The following is a 22774-nucleotide window of genomic DNA, read 5'->3' on the forward strand; positions in this document are numbered from 1 at the left end:
TTTTTTATATCTACTTTTTTCTCCCATTTTCTATTTTCTCCCATCCCAATTTCATATCGTCCAATTACCCTCCCCTATCTCGAACGCTGTTAGGCCATGCCTCCAACAAGCCGGCTGCAATGTGGACGAAGCCTTTACATCACGTGTCCCCTCCGGTACTCGAGGAAGCAGCCGTCGCATCTTTTCACCTGCACAGCGCGATCTCTCAGCGGCGGGGGTCTGCGTGGGAGGGACACGCCGCCCCTGTCGCTTCCTGATTCTGCTGCGCAGGCGCCCCAACCGACCTGTAGGAGTCGCTGTCCACAACGTCCGATCCCCACCCATCAGCTTTCCCACCCCTAACACTGCCAATTGTGTTAGTATGAACGACCAGCCAAGCTGATAGCAATGCGGAGAGCTGGGCTCGAACCCAGCGTCTCCTGCATTGGTGACGAGCGCCTTGCCCACTACACCACCTAGCCGCCCTCTCGAACACGACATTTAAAAACAATTATTATACTCAATACAATGAGATAACATACGATAAAGCTGCTGAAAATTTGATGAGGCTAAACAGAATTATTACGACCAAGGAGAAAAGCCTGGTAGACTCCTCGCATGGCACATCAAACAGCAGCAGACTGGTTCCGGTTCCGGGTCGGAAGGATGTGAACGTCTTTGAGCCACGCTGCCACTCCCGTACTTTTATTTTACTTTAAAAAGCCTATTTTTTTTATTTCAAGATAATTGAACCACTAATATACATCATCCGTATCTCTGCCTGTATAATTCGACCCAAAAGAAAAAAGAATAACAAACATGTTGACTGCGCGAGTCTTGAGGAGCGAGACCGCTCCCGTGGATGGGGCTACCATGGCTAAGCTAATGGAGGAACTCAAACAGGCCTTCACCACAGAGTTCAGATCGTTTACTGCCTCGCTCTAGTCTAGACTCGACGGCTTCCAACAGGAGATCGCAGACCATACCCAACGCCTGACCTCCGTGGAGGGCGGCCTGGATATGTGGTCGGATAGGATGGTGGAGCTGGAGGCCCCCCCCCCCCCCCCCCACCTACCCAATCCAATGTACAGTTTCTACGTCAAATGTATATACTCTTTTTTCTGGACTCTTTTTGTATCACAAACAGTACTGTATTTGCAAATCTGGTATGTCATAAATGTATAGATGTAGCATTACTGTCTATCTGTATGTCATGTATGTCATATATGTTACGATGAATTGAAAATGGGGGACCCTGATGTAAACAAGACGAAAGTCTTTCTCTGGTCTGCATCCCCTTAACAATTGTATGTATTGAGCTGTACTGTACTGTACCCATTCTGCAATCTGTTAATAAAGTTTTCAATCAATCAATCAATCAATCAATCAATCAATCAATCAATCAATCAGATGCACAGCTCAGGATGTAGTCATTGACAAGCTAAAAAACAAGCTAATTGATGTTGAATCACGCAGTCGGCGTTCTAACATACGCATCCTGGGCCTGGACGAATCCCTACACAGCAACCGTCCTAGTGTCTTTTTCGCAGAGGTCCTGGTGGAAATCATGGGGAAAGATATCCTCGCTACACCACCGGAGCTCGACCGATGCCACAGGACGCTAACACCCAAACCAGCGCCAGGCTCCAGGCCCAGGGCCGTAATCGCCCGTTTACATCACTACAAGATTAAAGAGACTATCATCCTGGAAGCTCGCAAAAGGAGAGGGAATCTGACATACAGAGGGAAACCAGTCTCGATCTTCGAAGACTATCCCCCCGAGGTGGTCGAGCAACGATCACAATATCGAGATGTCATGGGGCCCCTGTACAAGCGTGGATTTAAACCGTCGCTCCAGTTCCCTGCGAAGCTGATCATCCGAACCAAGGACGGCAGGCTGCATCTACCATCACCAAAGGACGCCGTGGACTTCCTGAGGACCCGGCCCAGAGAGACCCCGACACCGGCTTCACCAGGGCGAGACGCGGACCCGACACCGGCTTCACAAGGGCGAGGCGCGGACCCGATGCTGGCTCCAGCGGGGCGAGACGAGGACCCGATGCCAGCTTCACCAGGGCGAGACGTGGACCCGATGCCGGCTTCACCGGAGCTGAACGCGGACCCGATACCGGCCTCATCAGATCCTGACGTGGTAGTAGCGATGGGCCGTTAGCATCCTGCTACGGCTATCACACAGAGAGGGGTTGCATTTAATATTAATATGTGATTATGGATGAATACTTGACGTTAGGCTTCGCCTGGAAGGTTATCTTTTTCTTTTCTCTCGCTATCTGACATAAGGGGAGGAGGGGGACAATTCTGTTGTATATGACTGTACTGTTGCATGACTATAGCCACGGGCTAGGATGCTAACTGCTAACGTTCCGTTTCGGAAGGAGCGGGAACTATTCTATTTTGTTTCGGATATTTCTGCCACGCTTATAACTCTTACTATACCAGCTCCCGGCCATGTTTTTGTTCATTGCCACCGGGATGCGTTTACTGTTGATTACACGTTGAACAAATTGGGATCTCGTGGCTGCGCCAACCGGGCCGCGGCTATTCGATTCCCAACCAGTTCATGCGACCCGCATGGCTCCCATCAATGTTTGCTGCTGACAATGTGCTCGCTGGAGCGGCAGACGGCCCCCTGCACAGCGCCCTCCTCTGGCGGGGAGGCCTAACTGTGTAGGGTCAAACCAGCGTCAGGGGAGATAACAGACTCATGGACAGGGTATCGCCCCCTCCCGGCCTGGTGGATGTACTGCACGCCTGTTTTGTCGCAACATGCCTGGCAGATGCACCCCCCCCCTTACCAATAGTTCTAGGTTCCAGCCGTTGACCTTACTAATGGCTTATGGTTCAATTTGATTTTTTCTTGTTTACTTTACACTTTGAGGCACTTTTGTATACAGGGAAATGTGGCAGTTGGCCACTGAGATGGTTCTACGAATGGTAGGTTTGAAGTCTCTGGAAATGTTGGTGAGTCCCTGTGATGTTGGGGAAAGATCCACCGGTCCCACACTTTTATATGTTTTTTATGTCATTAATATTTGTTTTATGTATGGCTCAAAGTACGTGTGCATAGTGTTTAAGATAAGTGCATTCTGCATGCCCACAGGCTTGCCCAGGTCTGCTCCGCCCACACACCCCTCAATATTCTATGGCTACGGCTAACTCAGCTTCAAGTTCTGCTCCTGGAATGTTCGAGGTCTTCAGAAGAGGAAGGCGATTCTGGCCTTTTTAAAGAGGGAGAATGTGTCTATTGCTTTTTTACAAGAAACCCATATGGGGCCCAACGACACTGCTAAACTCCAAAAGAGCTGGGTGGGACAGGTCTTTGCCACAAACTATTCTACATTCAGTAGGGGAGTGGCCATATTGATCAATAAAAATCTCCCCTTTAGATTTATAACTTCCTCTTTGGATAGCCAAGGTCGCTATGTGATTATCAAAGGGGTTCTTAAGGGTAAAGAAATGACATTTATGAATGTATACGGTCCCCCAGGTTACTCCCCTGACTTTCTATCCAAGATATTTACTGAATTTAATGGCCTGGCCTGTGAGAATGCTTTTGTGGGCGGAGACTTTAACTGTCACCTCATACCGTCTCTTGACAAACTCCCACCCAGTCTGGCTCCCCCCTCTAAGCAAGCAAAGATGCTCACCTCCCTATGCGAAGACACTGGATACTCAGGCCCTGTCCACACAAGCGCTGGATTTAATATAACCATGATTGTATGTGCGCAGTTGCACTGTTCGGCCACACACAACCGGGGATTTGCTACACTGCAACCGCGGTCTTGAAAACCGGAGCCCAGGGTGAAGTTTTGCGGTTTTGCAGTTGCGTGTGGGCATAGCAACCGAGGTTATTCCCAGTGTTTACAGCAGAGCTGTCGCAATTATTTCCCATGTTCACGGCAGACTGTAAAACAATAAGTTAGCAACCGAGCGCGGGGTAGAGAGATTAGAGCAGAGCCAGCTACACCAGTGTTTACAGCAGAGCTGTCCCAAGTAGCGTTATATGAAAATGATTGTAACAAACTTTTGTTCGAAACGTATCGTCTGTGTTGAAGAGTGTTGTGATCGACTGATGTCTGTTGTCGCATTCCTGACCTGATGCTCAGAGTAAACATGTAGCTGCGGCTAAACTAAACTCATGTGTTGTCAAGTTATTGTTATAAGGAACCCAGTCCAGACTGCATCCCCTTAACAATTGTTTGTATTGAGCCGTATTGTATTGTACCCATTCTGCAATGTGTTAAATAACGTTTGCATCCATTCATAGCGGTAACGTTACCACATTACGTTAGCATTTAAGCTATATAATATACATAGATATAGCCATTCACATTAGCATGTAGCTAACAACACCGGCGGTCTTTTGTGAGACTAAACTATCCGCTCTTGGTGGTAAATTGTGTTGCTGATGGTTTTGTTTCATCAACAAATGAGAGGCAGAACACACAGTGAATGTATCCGTTTGTTTATTGCACTTTTATTGCAGTTTCTTTCTTTGTTGAAAATATATGTTCCGTTGGCAAAATTATGGCTATGGTGTTTCTAAACAGGAAGTTTAGTGAGCGTTCAACCTTTTCTGATTGGTTGAAATGGCCTTCATGTCTGAACAACATCGCCGCCTACTGTTTTGGCATTGTACTACATGTATCGGTTGCTGGTTTTTCCAGCCTGGCGTGGGTACGCAATTATATGCGGTTGTTCACCTGTGTGGACAGAGGTTTATTTTTTTCAAACTTCGGTTACATTAAATACAGCGCTCGTGTGGACAGGGCCTCAGATGTCTGGAGAACCCTTTGCCCATCCGAACTGAAGTTCACCTTTTTTAGCGGCCCACACAAGAGCAACAGTAGAATAGACTATTTCTTCATCCCTTCCTCCAAGCTCTTTCTAGTATCGTCCTGTACAATCGGAAGTATCGTTTTATCGGATCACGCCCCTATATATCTGGTCTACTCCATGTCAGAAGAGAGAGCGCTGTCGAGGCGTTGGCGCCTCAACCCATACCTCCTCAAAGATGATATATTTGTCTCCTATTTCGAATCGGAATTTAACATTTTCTACTCAATTAACTCTCATTCTACGGATAACCCGTCTCTACTCTGGGAAACATCTAAGGTATTTTCTCGCGGACTGATTATATCTTATGTATCATCCAAGAAACGCAAGAAAAATGAACAATGCAAACTTCTTGAATCCAAACTAGCCGACCTTGAAAATCAACATGTTTCAAACCCAGCCCCGGCTGTGCTTATAGAGCTTACGGCCACCAGAACGGCGTTAAACACTCTTCTGATCCAGGACGCAGAATATTCTCTTAAATTTGCCAGGCAGAGAATGTACGAACACGGTGACAAGCCTGGTAGGTGCCTGGCTAACTTGGCGAAAAAAAGGGCCGACACCCAAGTAATAGCCTCAATCTCGGACTCCAACGGGGTCAGGTTCTTTGACACCAAAACTATTAATAAAGAGTTTGCCTCTTTCTATGCCCAACTCTATAGGACCGAGCGACCCGACGGTGCTCTCTCTGACATGCAGGCTTTCTTCGCTGATTTACACCTCCCTAAGGTATCGAAATATCAGAACTTGCTCCTTAACGCCCCAATTACGAAGGAAGAAGCTCTGGGAACCCTTAAGGCTATGCCATCTGGTAAGGCTCCGGGCCCGGACGGTTTCAGATGCAAGTTTTATAAGGAATTCGGTCATATTCTTTTGGATCCCCTGCTGGCAATGCTTAATCACTCCGCTGAGGTGGGGATACTACCCCAGTCCCTACGGGAAGCTAATATTTGCCTTCTCCTTAAGAAGGGTAAATGCCCTGAAAAGTGCGCCTCCTATAGGCCTATAGCCCTACTTAATTCGGACCAAAAGTTGCTTTCCAAGATCCTGTCCATGCGCCTGGAAAAAGTACTCCCTTTTATTATTAACGAAGATCAGACCGGTTTTATTAAGGGTAGGAACTCTACCGACAACATGAGACGGCTCCTCAATATCATCCAAATGACTCGTGAGACAGACCACCCCGCGGTGGTTCTGTCTCTCGCCGCGGAGAAGGCATTTGACCGTGTAGAATGGCCGTATTTATTTCTAACCCTCGCTGAATTTGGCTTAGGAGACACTTTTATTGACTGGGTCAAGGTTCTTTACAACTCGCGGATGTCGGCGGTCCTGACTAACGGACTTAGGTCTAACAACTTTCCCCTACAATGGGGGAACTCCCAGGGGGATCCTCTTAGCCCTTTACTATTTGACATGGCCATAGAACCACTCGCACAGGCAGTCAGCCGAGATCTCAGGTATTAGAGTGGGCAAGAGGGAGCACAAAATCACTCTTTACGCGGACGACGTGCTGATCTTTATATCTAAACCTGACTCTTCAATTCCATGTCTGTCCGTAAGGTGGAGGGCCGAGCCAAGCTGACCACTCCTCTTACCCCGATCGTAGGCAATCCTGACTTTAAGCCAGACCAAATTGGCGGCGGCTTCAAGACCTGGCATAAGCAGGGCATAACTGATCTTGGCCACCTGTTTGATGGCCAGACGTCCTTTACACAGCTGCAGCAGCGGTATGGCCTATTGAAAGCGGAATTTTTTAGATACCTACAAATTAGGCAGTTTATCACCAAGGACACCTCACTTTTAACTGACATCTCCACCTCGCAGGTGGAGAAAGCCCTCTCCTTGCAGATCCCCAAAAAACAAATATCTATCTTCTATAGTACTCTGAACCTTAATTCATCTTTATCTTCCTTTGTTACTAAACAGTCCTGGGAAAAAGACTTGGACATAGAAATCGCAGATGCAGACTGGCAGGATGCATGGACTTATGCAAAAAAAATCTCTGTTTGCAACCGCACCAAGGCTATTCAAATGAGAATCTTGCACCGCATTCATATTACCCCCGCTCTTAAGAGTAAAATGGATCCCAATACGTCCCCACTTTGCTTTAAATGCAAGATAGAGATTGGAAACCACGTCCACTGCTTTTGGACCTGTGTAAAGCTTCAGAGCTATTGGTCCGACATCGTAGAGGAACTATCTGACATATTTCACACCCCCATCGATCTGGATCCCCTCTGCCTTTTGCTGGGCCTTCCAGATATTCATATTGCCAATTTCAAACATAAGAGACTGTTCAATTTGTTGACATTTGCTGCTAGAAAGAACATCCTATTGTTTTGGATCAAGGATGAGGTCCCGTCAATGAGGTCATGGCACAATATCATAATGGAATGCATTCCCTGTGAGTATATTACGTGCATGCTGCATTCCAAGTTGGACACTTTTTATGAGATCTGGGACCCTTATCTGTCACATATTGGATCTGCGCTATCCACCACTGTACTCGCCGGATTTCCCCATTATCAGTAACCTCCCAACGGACCACTGCTGCCTTGTTTTGTCTGACTGTACTGGCATTGTCGCTAAGGGAATACACGGTCACATGCACACGTTCACACCACACATATGCACTCACACATAAAACATATACGTAGGTAAGGCGCACGCACATATGGGTAGGTAGAACACACATATATATATATAGCACACAAGATAATGCACACACATGAGAGCCACACTTATTATTTATTTATTTTATTTTCATTTTCTTATTTAATTTTTATTGTTTTTACTTTCTTGTTTGCCTGTCTTGTGCTGTTATTACTGTTGTTATTGTCATTATTATTATTATTATTGTTAATGGTATTGTATTGTGATGTCTTGTTCTATGTTTAAAATTGAAAATAAAAACATTTATAAAAAAAAAAAAAAAAACAGCAGCAGACTGAGAGGACAATCACTAACATAGAGGATGGAAATGGAAATAATATAATTGATCCATTTGTTATGGTGCAGGTAGGAAATTTGAGTTCCAATAGTAGAGGAAGTAATGAGACAGAGATGTGGTTTGCTCTTCTTCAGTAGTGTGTCTTTTAATAGAAGATCACAGGAGCAATGCAAGTAATGCATAAGAAAGACGCCGGGCGTCAACTGAGAAAACAGACCTTAAGACAAAAATACTAAATATAAATAACAGCAATGAGAAGGTCAGCACTCGTTCTGACTCCGTCTGCATGCAGGACTGTCTGAAGATCCAACAAGGAGAAAGGAAACAACAGGTCAATATAAAGCCACATTCCTGACATTCCACAGGCATCAATTAGTGACGACATAGTGACAGCCAGTGACAGCAACCAGTCAAGTCCAGAATAATGAAAGACCCTCACCACCCCAACAACAGCCTGTTCAAGCTGCTGCGGTCAGGCAAACACCTGCGAACACCAGCAACTAGGACAGAGAGACTTCGGCTCAGCTTCTTCCCCCAGGCCATCAGAGCCTTGAACACTGAACTCTCCACACACAAGCACACATGAGCACACACACAACACACACACTGTACACGCTCACACACTAGCAGCCACTTTAACATGAGCACACACACACACTCATGCTGCACACGCTCACACTTATGGTCACTTTACAAAAGAAAAGGTCACTTTAAGAATAGTATAGTATAACTTGAAATTGTATAATATAGCAGTGTACATAAAGACCCAGTGCCTCATCCGTAGCTAACAGTGTATTGCACTATCACAGGACCTAGCATGTCCTACCATGCTCTGTAAAAACTCATGTACATATACCGATATGCCCTACTTTGATTACTTGTATTATTGCACAATGTTGTTCTATTGGATTTTTATTATATTATTATTATTGTATTATGCACAATCGTTGCGGGTGTAACGGGGAAGCCCGTGGGTATGTCCACAGTCACGGAAACAGGTGTGTTGACGAGTGACTGGCATTGCGGGCTGGTAAGTTAAACTCACTTCCTCATAGCAGGGTTAACAGACGCATAGGTACGGTAGTTAGGAGTGAATTCACTTCTTAGTGCAGTGGCCTGTGTCGTCGCCCGCGGCGCGGGAGCCCCCTGTTCGACTCCCCCTCGGGACATTAACATTTAACATCAACACAACGCAGACCAATATTGTAACTGAGGGGTACAATTCCCTGACTGTATTGTTAAGTATGGTATTATTAAACCACTACCTCTTGTACTTTAACTTCTGGCCATCCAGTACATGATATAAATATGATGAACACTTTCCCACCTGATGAAACGAAGTCCACACAAATGTACAAATCGAATATTTAATATAGCAAAAGGTATATACAACGTTCACTTGTTTACACTTTGATTTGAAATGCACTTGTATGGCAAATGAGTATTCGTAGGTAAATCAACATTGAATGTCCAATCTCTGGTTACGCAGGGAGTAAGTATACAACCCGGTTCTTTAGGAAACTATAGCGATGGTACTTAAATGATTATAGCTGGATACACTAAGGGGGGGGGGGGGGTCCCGCTGGTTGTAAGACAGTAGGAGGGGGGGGTTAGAGAAGCCGCTGGCGGTATCCCATCTGGCCGACGATTTCTTGGGAGAATTCAAAGTCTTGAACACGGTGCCCACAGAACCTCGGTCCGCAGACGAATACAGCTGGACCCTCTGGTGGACGGTAGCTGCCGGTCCACAACGGAGAGACGTGAGGCGACCTCACTGGTGTAGAGCGCCGTCTCACCTGGAGTCCTCTCCGGGGGGTAGTTCCAACACTCCGCAGTGTTGGCCGTTATCCATGGAATAATCAAAGCACCCAAAGCATAATCCAAGCCGTGGAAGGCTCGCCGTCGTCCGGGTAGAGTAATCCAATGTACAGGTCCAGTCGCCCTGGCCCGGAGCTCCTCGGATGCAAGCACCACTAGTGGTCTGCCCAGCCTGGTTAAGGCTCCAGATAACGTCAGGAACGATGGGGGCACTGATAACTTTATAATTCTAACCGAACGATGCACCATACATAAATAGACTATTATTAGCTTAATAGAAATACGTCCAACTCGACGGTATAGTGCCAAACTATGACAATTCAACTATTAATCCACACGATATCTCAATGCCTATTCTGAGGCCAAGTAGGCCTTACTGCACCACACGTGCGTCGTGGGTGAGGCTTCGCGTCTGTTACTCGGTTGGAGGGTAAAGAACTAATGGACTAAAAGAAAGTTCTACTTTACTTGCGCCATATATATATGCGCTGTGAACAAATAGTACCATTCGTATTTCGCCAGACGTATTCCTACGCGGAACCGGGCTTGCCACGACATGTTGGGCGGCACGATTGAACTTGAACCTAGGGGTATGGCTGCTGGCGCCAGGTTCTCGTCCAATGGTAGAATGAAACTATTATGGGCTGTTTAGTAGACTAAAGGGATATTCAGTGCATATTGTACAAGGAATATACAGGGGATATCAAACGATATACAAATACTATTTAAATATATATATATAAATAAATATATATATTCGGTTTAATCTGATCCTTCACAACAGCCGCCCCCTAATTAGTCCCACCTAATTAGCTAAGCAGAGACAGATTAACCGCACTGTCTACCACTCAAGGTCCGCTGTAAGGGTCAGTCAACTCACAAAGTCATGGGGTCATGGTCATCATCGATAGTATCTGGGAGTCGGGGCAGTTCTATTAGCCTCGCCACGGGTCGTGTGTAAGTTCGCCCTTGGACGAGTACTTCAGCTGCTCGGACCTTGCCATCAGCACCGGTGATCACTTTGCTTACGCGGCCAGCCGGCCACATAGCTCTGGGTAGTGACTGGTCGATAATCATGACGACTGTTCCTTCTGTCAAATTGTCTCTCTCTTTTACCCACTTCTGGCGGGTCTGTAGAGACGGTAGGTAGTGGAGTAGGAAGCTGCTCCAAAACTTGTCAGCTAGTACTTGACTGTACCTCCACATTCTTCGGCCGTTCGCTTCTTCAGGCCTGTACATTGTCTGGGGTAGCGCGGGGTCCAGCCGCCCCATTAAGAGTGTGTTGGGGGTGACTGGGTCGACATCTGCTACATCACTGGAGACGTAACCGAGGGGCTTTGAGTTCAATACTCCCTCGATCTCCGTGAGGACTGTCATTAGGACTTCTTCCGCCACAGTCTGGGCCCCAAGCACGGCGTACAGGGCTGTCTTTATAGAACGTACTTCTCGTTCCCAGGTTCCACCGAAGTGGGGTGCGTTCGGGGGATTAAACTGGAAGTCAATCTGGGATGGAGCTAGGTGGGTCTTAAGTTCTGGGCCCATAGCTTGGAAGCTCTCTCTCAGCTCTCTTTCTCCGCCTTTGAAGTTTGTCCCGTGATCAGACAACAATGTAGACGGTTTTCCTTTCCGTGATGTGAATCTTCGGAAGGCCATAAGGAATGAGTCTGTGCTCATGGTCGGAAGGAGCTCGATATGTATCGCTCTGGTGGTCATGCATTTGAATACAATACCCCACCGCTTCTCGGTTCCTCTTCCTCTCTTTATATACAACAGGCCAAAACAGTCCATGCCTGTGGAGTGGAATGGCTTGTCGCCGAGTCGGAGGCGACAGGGGGGTAAGTCAGCCATCCGTGGTATGCTGGGCTGCGCGCACCACTTTCGGCAGTCTAGACAGGTTCGCTGGAAGCGTCGCACCGCTTCTCTCCCTTGAAGTATCCAATAGCGACGTCTGATCTCCGCGAAGACTCTCTCTGCTCCTGCGTGGTGTACATCCTCGTCGTATTTCTTTATGATCAGCTCTGTGACCTTGTGTCGGCTGTTCAAGACTATCGGGTACTTAATGTCATCCGGTAGATCGGGGGCTCTCCGCAGGCGACCACCCACTCTGATGAGATTATGGGCGTCACTCTCGGGTGCCAGGTGGAGCAGTCTGCTGTCTGATGGGATGGGCTTTCCTCCCTGTAGACAGTCTAGCTCATCGGGGAACGAGTCTCTCTGGGCTTGTTGTAGTAGAAGAAGTTCTGCTTCTTCGTAGTCAGCTGCTGACATGTCAGTGGTGGACTGAATCTCTGGGTGGTGCCACAGGAATGTTCTTTGCTGCGCACTCTCTAGGGTAATGCAGTCATCTATGTTGGGGTCTGTGGAGGCGACTGTGCTCAGTCCACAGAACATAGGTTTCTTGTTCTCAGCCTCCTCGTTACTTGCTTCCCGTGGGGTGGGCGTAGGCCACTCTTCTTCCGGGAGCTTGAGGAATTCTGGTCCGTCACTGTAGATGTTGCGACGGGTGAGGTCATCCAGGGACATTCCCCGGGTGATGACGTCATCTGGGTTGTGTTTGGTGTCCACATACCGCCAGCTCGCTGCTTCTGTTAACTCTTGAATCTCGGTGACTCTGACTCCCACGAAGACTTTGTATCTGCATGAATCAGACTTGATCCATGTGAGTACTGTCGTGGAATCTGACCACAAGATTGTTCTGTGCACCGGAATGGTGAGTTCACGTTGGATTAACGTGGCTAGATGCGCTCCTGCTAGGGCTGCGCAGAGCTCTAGACGCGGGATAGATTGTTGCTTTCGTGGGGCTATTCTTGAGCGAGCCAGGATGAAAGCAGTGTGTATCTTTCCTCCCTTCTCTTGGGCACGCAAGTAGGCCACCGATCCATAGGCTACTTCGGAGGCGTCGCTGAAGACGTGTAGATCAATCTTGCATGTCTCTGGCCTCACTGTGGATGGGAAGTAGCTGCGGCGTATATTGACGCCTGGGAGTGAGCGGAGTTCCGTCTCCCACTCTCTCCATGTTGAGGCAAGGTGTGCGGGTATTGGGTCGTCCCAGCCCTGGTCCTTGTCCCACAGTGCTCGTACAATCATCTTTGCCCTGGTGGTGTAAGGTAGAATACATCCCAACGGGTCATATTGTCTGGCGAGTGTTCTGTACACACTCCGTCTGGTGGTTGGTGTGGCAATGTATGACGCCGTGGATGGCTGATACATCGGCGGGCGTTGGGGGAGAGGCCTCCTAGGCGAGTCTCCTCCTGCGCCTCTCTGTGGGCTGGTACCGGCAGGGTACCATGGCCCGCTGGTCCAGGTGCTATTCCTCGGGGCTGGTCGTGCGTCGTGCTCACCCGTGAATAGAGTCGGGGGTCTGTAGCGCAGCGCCGCGGGGGTATAGCCTGGGCTGTACTGGACCTCCTGGTCCGGTGGAGTACTGTGCTGTCGTCGGGCTTGGTTCTCCTCCTCTCCCTCTTCTTCCTCTATCAGGTATTCCAGATCCTGTAATCGTTTATTTAGCTTCTCCGCAGTGTATGCCGCTCCTTCCTTGTAGCTGGGTCTCGCTTGGACCGGTCTGGGAAGGGGGTCTGCGGGGGGTATAGGCTTGGTCTGTTGGTCAAGTTCAGGGTCGCTTGCTCGGTTAGGAGACGCTGCCCTTGACTGTTGTCTCGACGAGTTCCTTGAACCCCTGGCGGAGGGAGAGGGTGTTGCCTTGCGGATCATCAGCCGCTTCATTATCCGCGCCCGTAACTTGTCGCGCTCGGCTTGTAGTCTGTCGCGCTCGGTTTGGCGCTGGATGAGATCGATGTTGCGCTCTGCTTCTCTTTGGGCACCGTCAGCGGCGCGCTGGGCTTCGGCGGCGGCGCGCTCTGCTTCTCTTTGGGCACCGTCAGCGACGCGCTGGGCTTCGGCGGCGGCGCGCTCTACTTGTCTTTGGGCACCGTCAGCGGCGCGCTGGGTGTCTGCCCGGTCTCTTGCCATATTCCCTTCCGTCTGAAGGCGTCTCATCTCCAGGCGTATGCGCTCTTCTTCGCTCCGTTGTTGCGCTTGGAGTTGTTCGCGCTCGCTAAGCGTCTGTGCTTGGAGTCGGTCGCGTTCACCCTGAAGTCGATCGCGTTCGGTAGAGGCTGTCAGGCTGACGAGGAACGCCTGTTGTAGCATCCTCTCCGCTTCGCTGGGGGAAGGCGGTTGTGGAGGTGAGCCGCTCCTGGGTGAGCCGCTCCTGGGTGTACTCGTTGGGGAGTCCTGGAGCTCTATTTCCTCGGCGCTCTCCTCCTCTTCTTCCGTGCAGAGTTCTCTCTCTGTAGGGTTGTCTTCCTCCCGGGGCTGGTCGGGGACTACTTCTTCGGTATTGGCGGGGGGTAGAGGCATGTCAGCTCCCTCCTGGTCCCCACCGTGAGCTTGGTCAGTTACATTAGAACCTACTAGGGCCTCTGTGGTCGGGGAAACCTGGTCGTTAAGGTCAGACATAATTTTACTTTCTACTTTTACCGCGTTTACCGTTTGTCGAAGGCTAGGTAGTTGACTGACAGCGTGATCCTCTAAGTACTGAGGTGTCTGTCGTCTGCGCCGCGGGCGTTCTACGTTAGGAGGACCGTTTCGTGGAGTGTTCATCATAGGCCATTTTAATATTAATAACACTATATTAATTGTAACTGAGGGGTACAATTCCCTGACTGTATTACTAGATATGATACTTACTACCACTACCTTTGTACTTAATATTCGGCCACCCAGTACACGGCATAAATATATTATCATGAACACTCTCACGTAGATGAAACGGATCCAACACAAATGTACGAATTAGAAACAGGTCTTTATTTCTACACAGCGATGGTGTGTAGAACAAGCACTTAATCACTTAATTACATTTATGAATTGAAATAGTATGCACTTTTATGGCAAAGAGTATTCGTCGGTATATCAATAGAGAATGTCCAATCTCTGAAGGCGCAGGTGGTAAATATACGACCTGGAATAGTTAAGGAATAACAGCAATGATACTTTAATGATTATATACTAGATACACTAGAGGGGGTTAATCCGGTCGCTTGTAAGCCGACAGGAGTAGGAGGGGGGGGGGGTAGAACCCGGCTGCCTCGTCCGGCCAAGGGTATCCCAGGTGAACCCACTGTAGTGCCGTTCAATGCGCCGGCGATCCTTGGACCACAGATGAAAGCAGGTGGACTCTTTGTGGGCCGGCTCTCTCCGGTCCACGGGGGAGAGACGTGAAGCGACCTCGTCTTGCAGAGCGTCTCCTCACCTTGCGTCCTCTCCAGGGGGGGGGGTTCCAACACACGGCAGTGTCGGGGGTCTTTATCCATGGAATAATCAAAGTATACAAAGCATAATCCGTGCCTGGGAAGGCGGGCTGTCGTCGGTAGAATAATCCGGTATACAGGTCCACTCGCTCGTCGGCTCTGGGGCTCCTCGGGTGCAGCTTCACATGGGGTCAACCACCCTGGGTAAGCAGCCAGTTCTCTGCCCGAAACGATGGGGTACTGACTACGGTAGTATTCTCACCGCACGAAGCACTATATATTAACAGACTATTATTAGCTTAATAGACTACGTCCAACTCGACGATATAGTGCCAAATATGACTATTCAAATATTAATATACACGATGTCTCAATACCGATGGTAGGCGAACTTGGCCTTACTCCCACACGTGGCGTCGCGGGGAGGCTTTACGTCTGTGACTCTATTGGAGGGTAAGAAACTGGACTGAAAAGAAAGTCCTACTTTAGTAGCGCAGTATATATACGCACTATGAACAAATAGTCCCATTAGTGGTGCGGTAGCCAGATTCCTACGCGGAACTAGGACTTGTTCGTACATGTGGAGCGGTACGTTTGAACTGGGTCTGAGGGGTATGGCAGCCTGGCACCAAGGTCTCGACCAATAGTAGAATGGAGACTATTATGGGATGTTCAGTAGGCTAGAATGGATATTCAATGCATATTGTACAAGGAATATACAAGGGATATCAGGGAATATTAGAGAATATACAAATACAATTAAATATATATATATAAATAAATATATATATTCGGTTTAATCTGGCCCTTCACAACATTAATATTACACTAGTTACCCTCCGGCTCGAAGGACCAATTGTAACTGAGGGGTACAATTCCCTGACTGTATTGTTAAGTATGGTATTATTAAACCACTACCTCTTGTACTTTAACTTCTGGCCATCCAGTACATGATATAAATATGATGAACACTTTCCCACCTGATGAAACGAAGTCCACACAAATGTACAAATCGAATATTTAATATAGCAAAAGGTATATACAACGTTCACTTGTTTACACTTATGATTTGAAATGCACTTGTATGGCAAATGAGTATTCGTAGGTAAATCAACATTGAATGTCCAATCTCTGGTTACGCAGGGAGTAAGTATACAACCCGGTTCTTTAGGAAACTATAGCGATGGTACTTAAATGATTATAGCTGGATACACTAAGGGGGGGGGGGTCCCGCTGGTTGTAAGACAGTAGGAGGGGGGGGTTAGAGAAGCCGCTGGCGGTATCCCATCTGGCCGACGATTTCTTGGGAGAATTCAAAGTCTTGAACACGGTGCCCACAGAACCTCGGTCCGCAGACGAATACAGCTGGACCCTCTGGTGGACGGTAGCTGCCGGTCCACAACGGAGAGACGTGAGGCGACCTCACTGGTGTAGAGCGCCGTCTCACCTGGAGTCCTCTCCGGGGGGTAGTTCCAACACTCCGCAGTGTTGGCCGTTATCCATGGAATAATCAAAGCACCCAAAGCATAATCCAAGCCGTGGAAGGCTCGCCGTCGTCCGGGTAGAGTAATCCAATGTACAGGTCCAGTCGCCCTGGCCCGGAGCTCCTCGGATGCAAGCACCACTAGTGGTCTGCCCAGCCTGGTTAAGGCTCCAGATAACGTCAGGAACGATGGGGGCACTGATAACTTTATAACTCTAACCGAACGATGCACCATACATAAATAGACTATTATTAGCTTAATAGAAATACGTCCAACTCGACGGTATAGTGCCAAACTATGACAATTCAACTATTAATCCACACGATATCTCAATGCCTATTCTGAGGCCAAGTAGGCCTTACTGCACCACACGTGCGTCGTGGGTGAGGCTTCGCGTCTGTTACTCGGTTGGAGGGTAAAGAACTAATGGACTAAAAGAAAGTTCTACTTTACTTGCGCCATATATATATGCGCTGTGAACAAATAGTACCATTCGTATTTCGCCAGACGTATTCCTACGCGGAACCGGGCTTGCCACGACATGTTGGGCGGCACGATTGAACTTGAACCTAGGGGTATGGCTGCTGGCGCCAGGTTCTCGTCCAATGGTAGAATGAAACTATTATGGGCTGTTTAGTAGACTAAAGGGATATTCAGTGCATATTGTACAAGGAATATACAGGGGGTATCAAACGATATACAAATACTATTTAAATATATATATATAAATAAATATATATATTCGGTTTAATCTGATCCTTCACAACAAATATGATCCGTCACAGTGGTGCCCAGTGACCCAGATGTCCTGAGGGGCGTGAGTTTAGGGAGGTGAGTGTAACGGGGAAGCCCGTGGGTATGTCCACAGTCACGGAAACAGGGTTGTTGACGAGTGACTGTGGCATTGCGGGCTGGTAAGTTAAACTCACTTCCTCATAGCAGGGTTAACAGACGCATAGGTACGGTACATAGCAGTGAATTCACTTCTTAGTGCAGCGGCCTGTGTCGTCGCCCGCGGCGCGGGAGCCCCCTGTTCGACTCCCCCTCGGGACATTAACATTTAACATCAACACAACACAGACCAATATGATCCGTCACACGGGCAAGACCCCCCGCATTTCATTGTATACTTGTATGCAGTGACAAATAAAACTCTTGACTTGACTTGACTTGACCTTAAAGGGCCCTATGAAGCGGGGAGCTAGCTTCCTGGATTCCACCCGGAGAGGGAGATCACAAGTGGAAAGCCAAACCCGCTGCCCAGGACGGAAAACCGGAGCTGGACGCCGCTTGCGGTTAGCCTGCCACTGAGCCTTAACAGAGGCCTTCTGCAGTGCCGTCCGAACCCGGTTCCACGTCCTGCGGCAGCGAGCCACCTGGGCCTGGACCGACGGCACCTTAGCCGCCTGCTCCTGTTCGGGAAACAGAGGAGGTTGAAAACCATACTGACACTGAAAGGGAGACATACCAGTAGAGGGGGAGAGGAGGGTATTATGCGCGTACTCAGCCCACGCCAACCTCCTACTCCACGTCGCCGGACAACAGGCAACGTAGCACCTCAGAACCCCCTCCAGGTGGGGGTCTTTCATTATTCTGCAGGCTCTGGATTTGCACCTCCTGTTATATAAGTCCTGCAGGGGTGGTAGTGCAATACCCGTAGTACGCTCTGCTGAGTGCACCACTCTCTGGAGGGCCTTCCTGTCCGCGTCTATGCTTTTACCAAACGGTTCGTGTTTCCGCGTTCCCGTTTTGCGCTCTGATTGGCCACGCACGTTTCTGGTCATGTGACATGTGCGCCCAATCGCATGACGCGCCCATTTCCGCCTCGACCAGCAGCAAACTACCTAACGCCTACGATCCACACTCTAACCTTAACCAACTTCGAAAGAGTGCCTAAGCTTAACCGTCCAAAGTACTTGCCGTCACACGATTGGGCGCACATGTCACATGACCAGAAATGTCAGTGGCCAATCAGAGCGCAAAACTGGAACACGGAAACACGAACCGTTTGGTAAAAGCACACAGGCTTCCTGTCCTGTGCGGTGCTGTTTCCAAACCAGGCAGTGATGTTTCCAGTCAGAATGCTCTCTACAGCCCCGGAATAGAAGGAGTGGAGTATCTTCCCCAATACTCTGAACTTCCTTAACTGTCTCAGGTTTTTTTTTACCACAGAATCTATGTGTGTTGACCATGTCAGGTTCTCTGTGATGTGGACTCCCAGGTACTTGAAACTGCTCACCCTGTCCACGATAGCAGTGCAGTTGCCGTACCAGACAGTGATGCAGTTGGTGAATATGCTTTCTATGGCACACTGATAAAAGTTCACCAGAATCTAAGGAGACAGGTTGGCTTTCCTCAGTGAGCCTTCTTGACGAGTGATGAGGTGTTGAGGCTCCAAGAAAGATACTGGGGTCTGTTGGTTAGGAAGTCAAGTATCCAGTTGTAGACAGTGGGGTCAATGCAGAGGTCCGTGGTTTCCACAAGGTCACCAAGTTTAGAGATGAGTTTGGAGGGGATGATGGTGTTGAATGCTGAACTGAAGTCAGAATCTCACATGGGTCGATGAACAGCATTCTCACATAATATGAAGCTAATCTGACAATTACTGCAAATAGATTTGGATGTAAATTGGCTGCGCTTTCAATAATGTTATTGTGATCTACAACCATGAACCATCATCATATAAAATTGTGTTTACATTCATAACCTCACAATGACGTGCATATATATATATATATATTATTAAAAAAAATTAAAAAAAAGTATGTTACCTCTACCTTCAAACTTACACATGCAAACTTATGTATGTGTGTGTGATAGAACTCTGGTTTGAACTGACATATGACACCATGACCTAGCTAGTTTACAACATGTGCACCCTTGCTCCACTAGATGGAGTCGCAGACTCATGTGTTTAGACCTAGACCTCAGCCTATTTTAAGCTGTGTGTATCCTTGTTACTTTGGCATCTCTTTTTGCAACGTCCTTGCTTATTTTTAAAGACTCAACTCACAAGATAAACAAAATGTTTCCTATTTCTGAACATAAGTGCATTATGATGACACTGATGCTTAAAACCTTGGAACTGAAGCACACTTTTTTTTTCTCTTTCCTGCTAGGTAATATCAGAGCCGTTGAAGATACGGCTCTGGGTAATATATGAGGCCTGTAATTCCAGTTAAATCCACAAGGTGGGGCAGCTTGTTTTCGTATGAATAGAACATACAATGTGTGTCAGATCTCAGTTCCATATAATAGTATACCAGCCTTGTATCACCAGAAAGCAGTCTCTATTCTTAGTCACTTGGTATTAATAACATTTGATGTGTCATTTTGAGAATGGTTATTTATTGCTTTGAGAGCTCAGAGCTTGAGGCTCAATGGTACCAGGCTATTATCGTAGTATGATTGCCAGTGCTGGCATGTGACATTACATTAGGTGATGTTATGCGGCCTCCAAGGTCAATGTACAATCAGTCCGGCTAGCTATACCCCACCAGCTGTTCCAAGGTCCTGTGTTCTGCGACTATATTCACACTATGGATTTCCCTATAACTGCCATGTGTCAACTTCAATGTCCTCTATTCTATACCATCTGGGGCTGGGGGGAAGTGCTTACATACATACTGTCACTGGTGCTCAGTCTATGGAAAAATAGACACTCACAGGAAACTCCCTTTGCTTGATTTCCTACCGCTATAGACCTCAAGATTCTTCTGAATACATCCTGTCGTGTCACCGTTTCATCTTCCTCCAAACCCCAGAAAAAGCCTTATCTACATTAACCCTTATCAAATAGCGTTTACATGAACTAAACAATGCGAACAAAGATGTGTGCCGCGTCGAATACAAGAAAGATACTTCAATCTGAAGATACTTCAATATTTTTTATTTTCATTACATAAGAACGTACAAACAAAGCACACCGCGATAAGGAGTTTATGAAACTCAGCACACTGTCCGTAGAAATGACACAATCCCTACAAACATGTACAATTACCTCTAGTATAGAGTTCTGATTATACCCAATGCTACCCCCCTCCCCCCATTCCCAAAGAATACCACACACTCGACTCGCTCGGCTGACACATCTCTCACATGCCCACAGCAGACATGTACACACATTCTGATCAAGTTGTAACAGTCTCCATTAGAGAACAGCTGAACGTGGAATTAACAAGGAGATAATTAAGTGACACGTTTTAAGACTGCGGGCAAGGGGGGGGGGCAACAACACATTGGGAAGTTTAGTCCCTCAAGGGTTGTTTGGAATGTAACACAAAAAGAGGGGGGGGGGGGGGGGGGGGGGAAGAAAAGAAAAAGCACAACAATGTATCAATACACTTCTAGCTATGGGGGGGATCCAAGGTCTGGCGGGTAGGAGGGCATAGAGAGAAGGCCAAGATAGTGTCCTTTCAATTTCAAAATTGTCCTTTTCAAGCTTTGGTGCATTGATTTGTCCGTTTGTCTGGTTGGCCAGAGATTGAGTGTTCTCTTGTGGTGGGAGAAAGTATTCTGTCGATCCTCAATCATCTAGAAAACAGTCCACTTTTCTCTCTTCTTTCTTCTTGCTCTTTCTTTCTTTACCACCCCCCCCCCTCCCTCCCCTCCCCCTCTCCAAATACCTATCCCACCCTTTCTGCCCCTCCTGTCCTCTTGCCCGGAGTGAAGTGGAGACATGTGTTTCCCTGCACCTGCATAGAGAGAAAGGAAGAAAAGTGAAGTCAGATCTCTCTCTCTCTCACACTCACACACACTCCCCTCTCTCCCTCCCTCCCTGCAAAGAGGGGAGCAGACAGACTGGCGCCTAGCATGGAACTTTCATTAACCCCAGGCAGATAGCAATGAGTCCGCTACACATTCACTGGCCTGCCTAATTGGCAACCATGGTGAGTGTGTGGGGGCATAGGGACCAAAGGCTACCCCTCTGCATATCAATGCAGACTATTCCAGTTAAGATTTATTTTCAGTCTATATTGTGTTATTTTTTTTTTATCTGACATGGAATATTAAAACAAGAGTCTCTGCAAGAAAGTGTAACCCAGAGCCAAATCTCCATGCAACACGTTATAATAATGCATTAGTAAGCCACATTTATAGAAGTATGAAGAAGAGTGCGATACATACCATAACTGTTGGCACAACCTAATGGCACAACCGAGCCTCTTCTTTGGAGAAATTGCGAGCAAGGTCTGCAGTCTGAAATTAATGGAAGGCAAAAAGGAGAAGCACTTTTAGACAATAATAACATTTCATAGCAAGGTACTATTGTATGTTTGTGAGACTAGCATTTTGTTAGAATATTCATGTTGCACAGTTAAAAGGGTAGTGTAAGCCATGGGTAAACAAGAAACATTATCAGCTATTGCAACATGGCAACAATATGTGAACAGTGTAATAATCAATGAGCAATGCACATTCTGCAAAAGGCTATAACTTCTTTTTCAAAGGGAAACATATAGGCAACTTTATTTTGGGGACACAGGTATCATAATTATATAACATCAACATGCATACTACATCAAATATAATATAACAACATTATAACAATTAATAAACAATTGAATTGAATCCTCGCTCACCTTTATGGACAAAACCATCTCAGGTGCGTCTGTCGTCTCCGCCTCGAGGGCGATCTGCAGGTCGAAGATGTAATCGATAACGTGTTGCAGGATCTCCACCTGGCTGACCGACTTGTTCTGCGGGATGCTCGGTACCAACTCCTTCAGTTTGGAGTAACAGTCGTTCATGTCGCACAGCGCGCCCACGGGCTCCTCCATGGATGACGGTTTATTCCGGGTGATGGCGAGACTCTGATCCGAAATACAGCACACGGCCGTGTAACAACTCCTCACTGAACGAACGGGACTGATCGCTTTCATTGTCTGAGTAGAGGTCGTAAAAAAACAAAACACTTTTATATAGAGCTGAAGTTGATAATGCTATTGGCTCTGTCGTAGTTCTTCGCCCAATATCCTGTGCAGTAACCAGCTACGGTACTGTAGCAGCGGCGTGAGTATGGTCTTTATACACCGTGCGGCTGCTAACGTGACACCGCCTTCCTCACAAATAAATAAACCCTCGGGCTCTGATTGGCCCGTGTGAAGAGTTCCCGGTGGGTCTGGGGAGCATGTCGTTTCTAATTGGCTGATGTCGCATACTGGGGGGTAGTTGGAGGAATGAGGAAATTAGGCTGGGGTGCCAACAGGGATTGTAAAGCAATTAGTCACCTATTCAGGTACTATTGTATTCATTTGAAAATAGGGATAGCTAAGCTGAACTACATTTATTATAATGGTTCAATGGGAAGGCTAAACTACCAGGCTGCAGGCACCAGTTGAGCAATGATACGCTTTTAAAGGACAGAATAACCCTTATCAAATTGAAACAGCACGAAAGACATGATTTATTTTTGTTGATTTTTCAAACGTTTT

General features: G+C 47.5%; 1 protein-coding gene across 1 annotated transcript; it reads right to left on the reverse strand.

Moving 5' to 3' along the window:
* Nucleotides 1–20214: 20214 nt before the first annotated feature.
* Nucleotides 20215–22349, reverse strand: id3 (inhibitor of DNA binding 3). The gene is made up of 3 exons (XM_084311025.1): nucleotides 21923–22349; nucleotides 21468–21539; nucleotides 20215–21034 (listed from the first exon to the last, which is right to left on the reverse strand). The coding sequence occupies exons 1-2, from the start codon at nucleotides 22220–22222 to the stop codon at nucleotides 21486–21488; spliced, it is 354 nt and encodes a 117-aa protein (XP_084167151.1). The 5' UTR covers nucleotides 22223–22349; the 3' UTR covers nucleotides 20215–21034; nucleotides 21468–21485.
* Between the last annotated feature and the right edge of the window lie 425 nt (nucleotides 22350–22774).

Source organism: Notolepis coatsorum (genome assembly GCF_963971535.1).
Source record: "Notolepis coatsorum genome assembly, chromosome: 3".
Lineage (NCBI taxonomy): Eukaryota > Metazoa > Chordata > Actinopteri > Aulopiformes > Paralepididae > Notolepis > Notolepis coatsorum.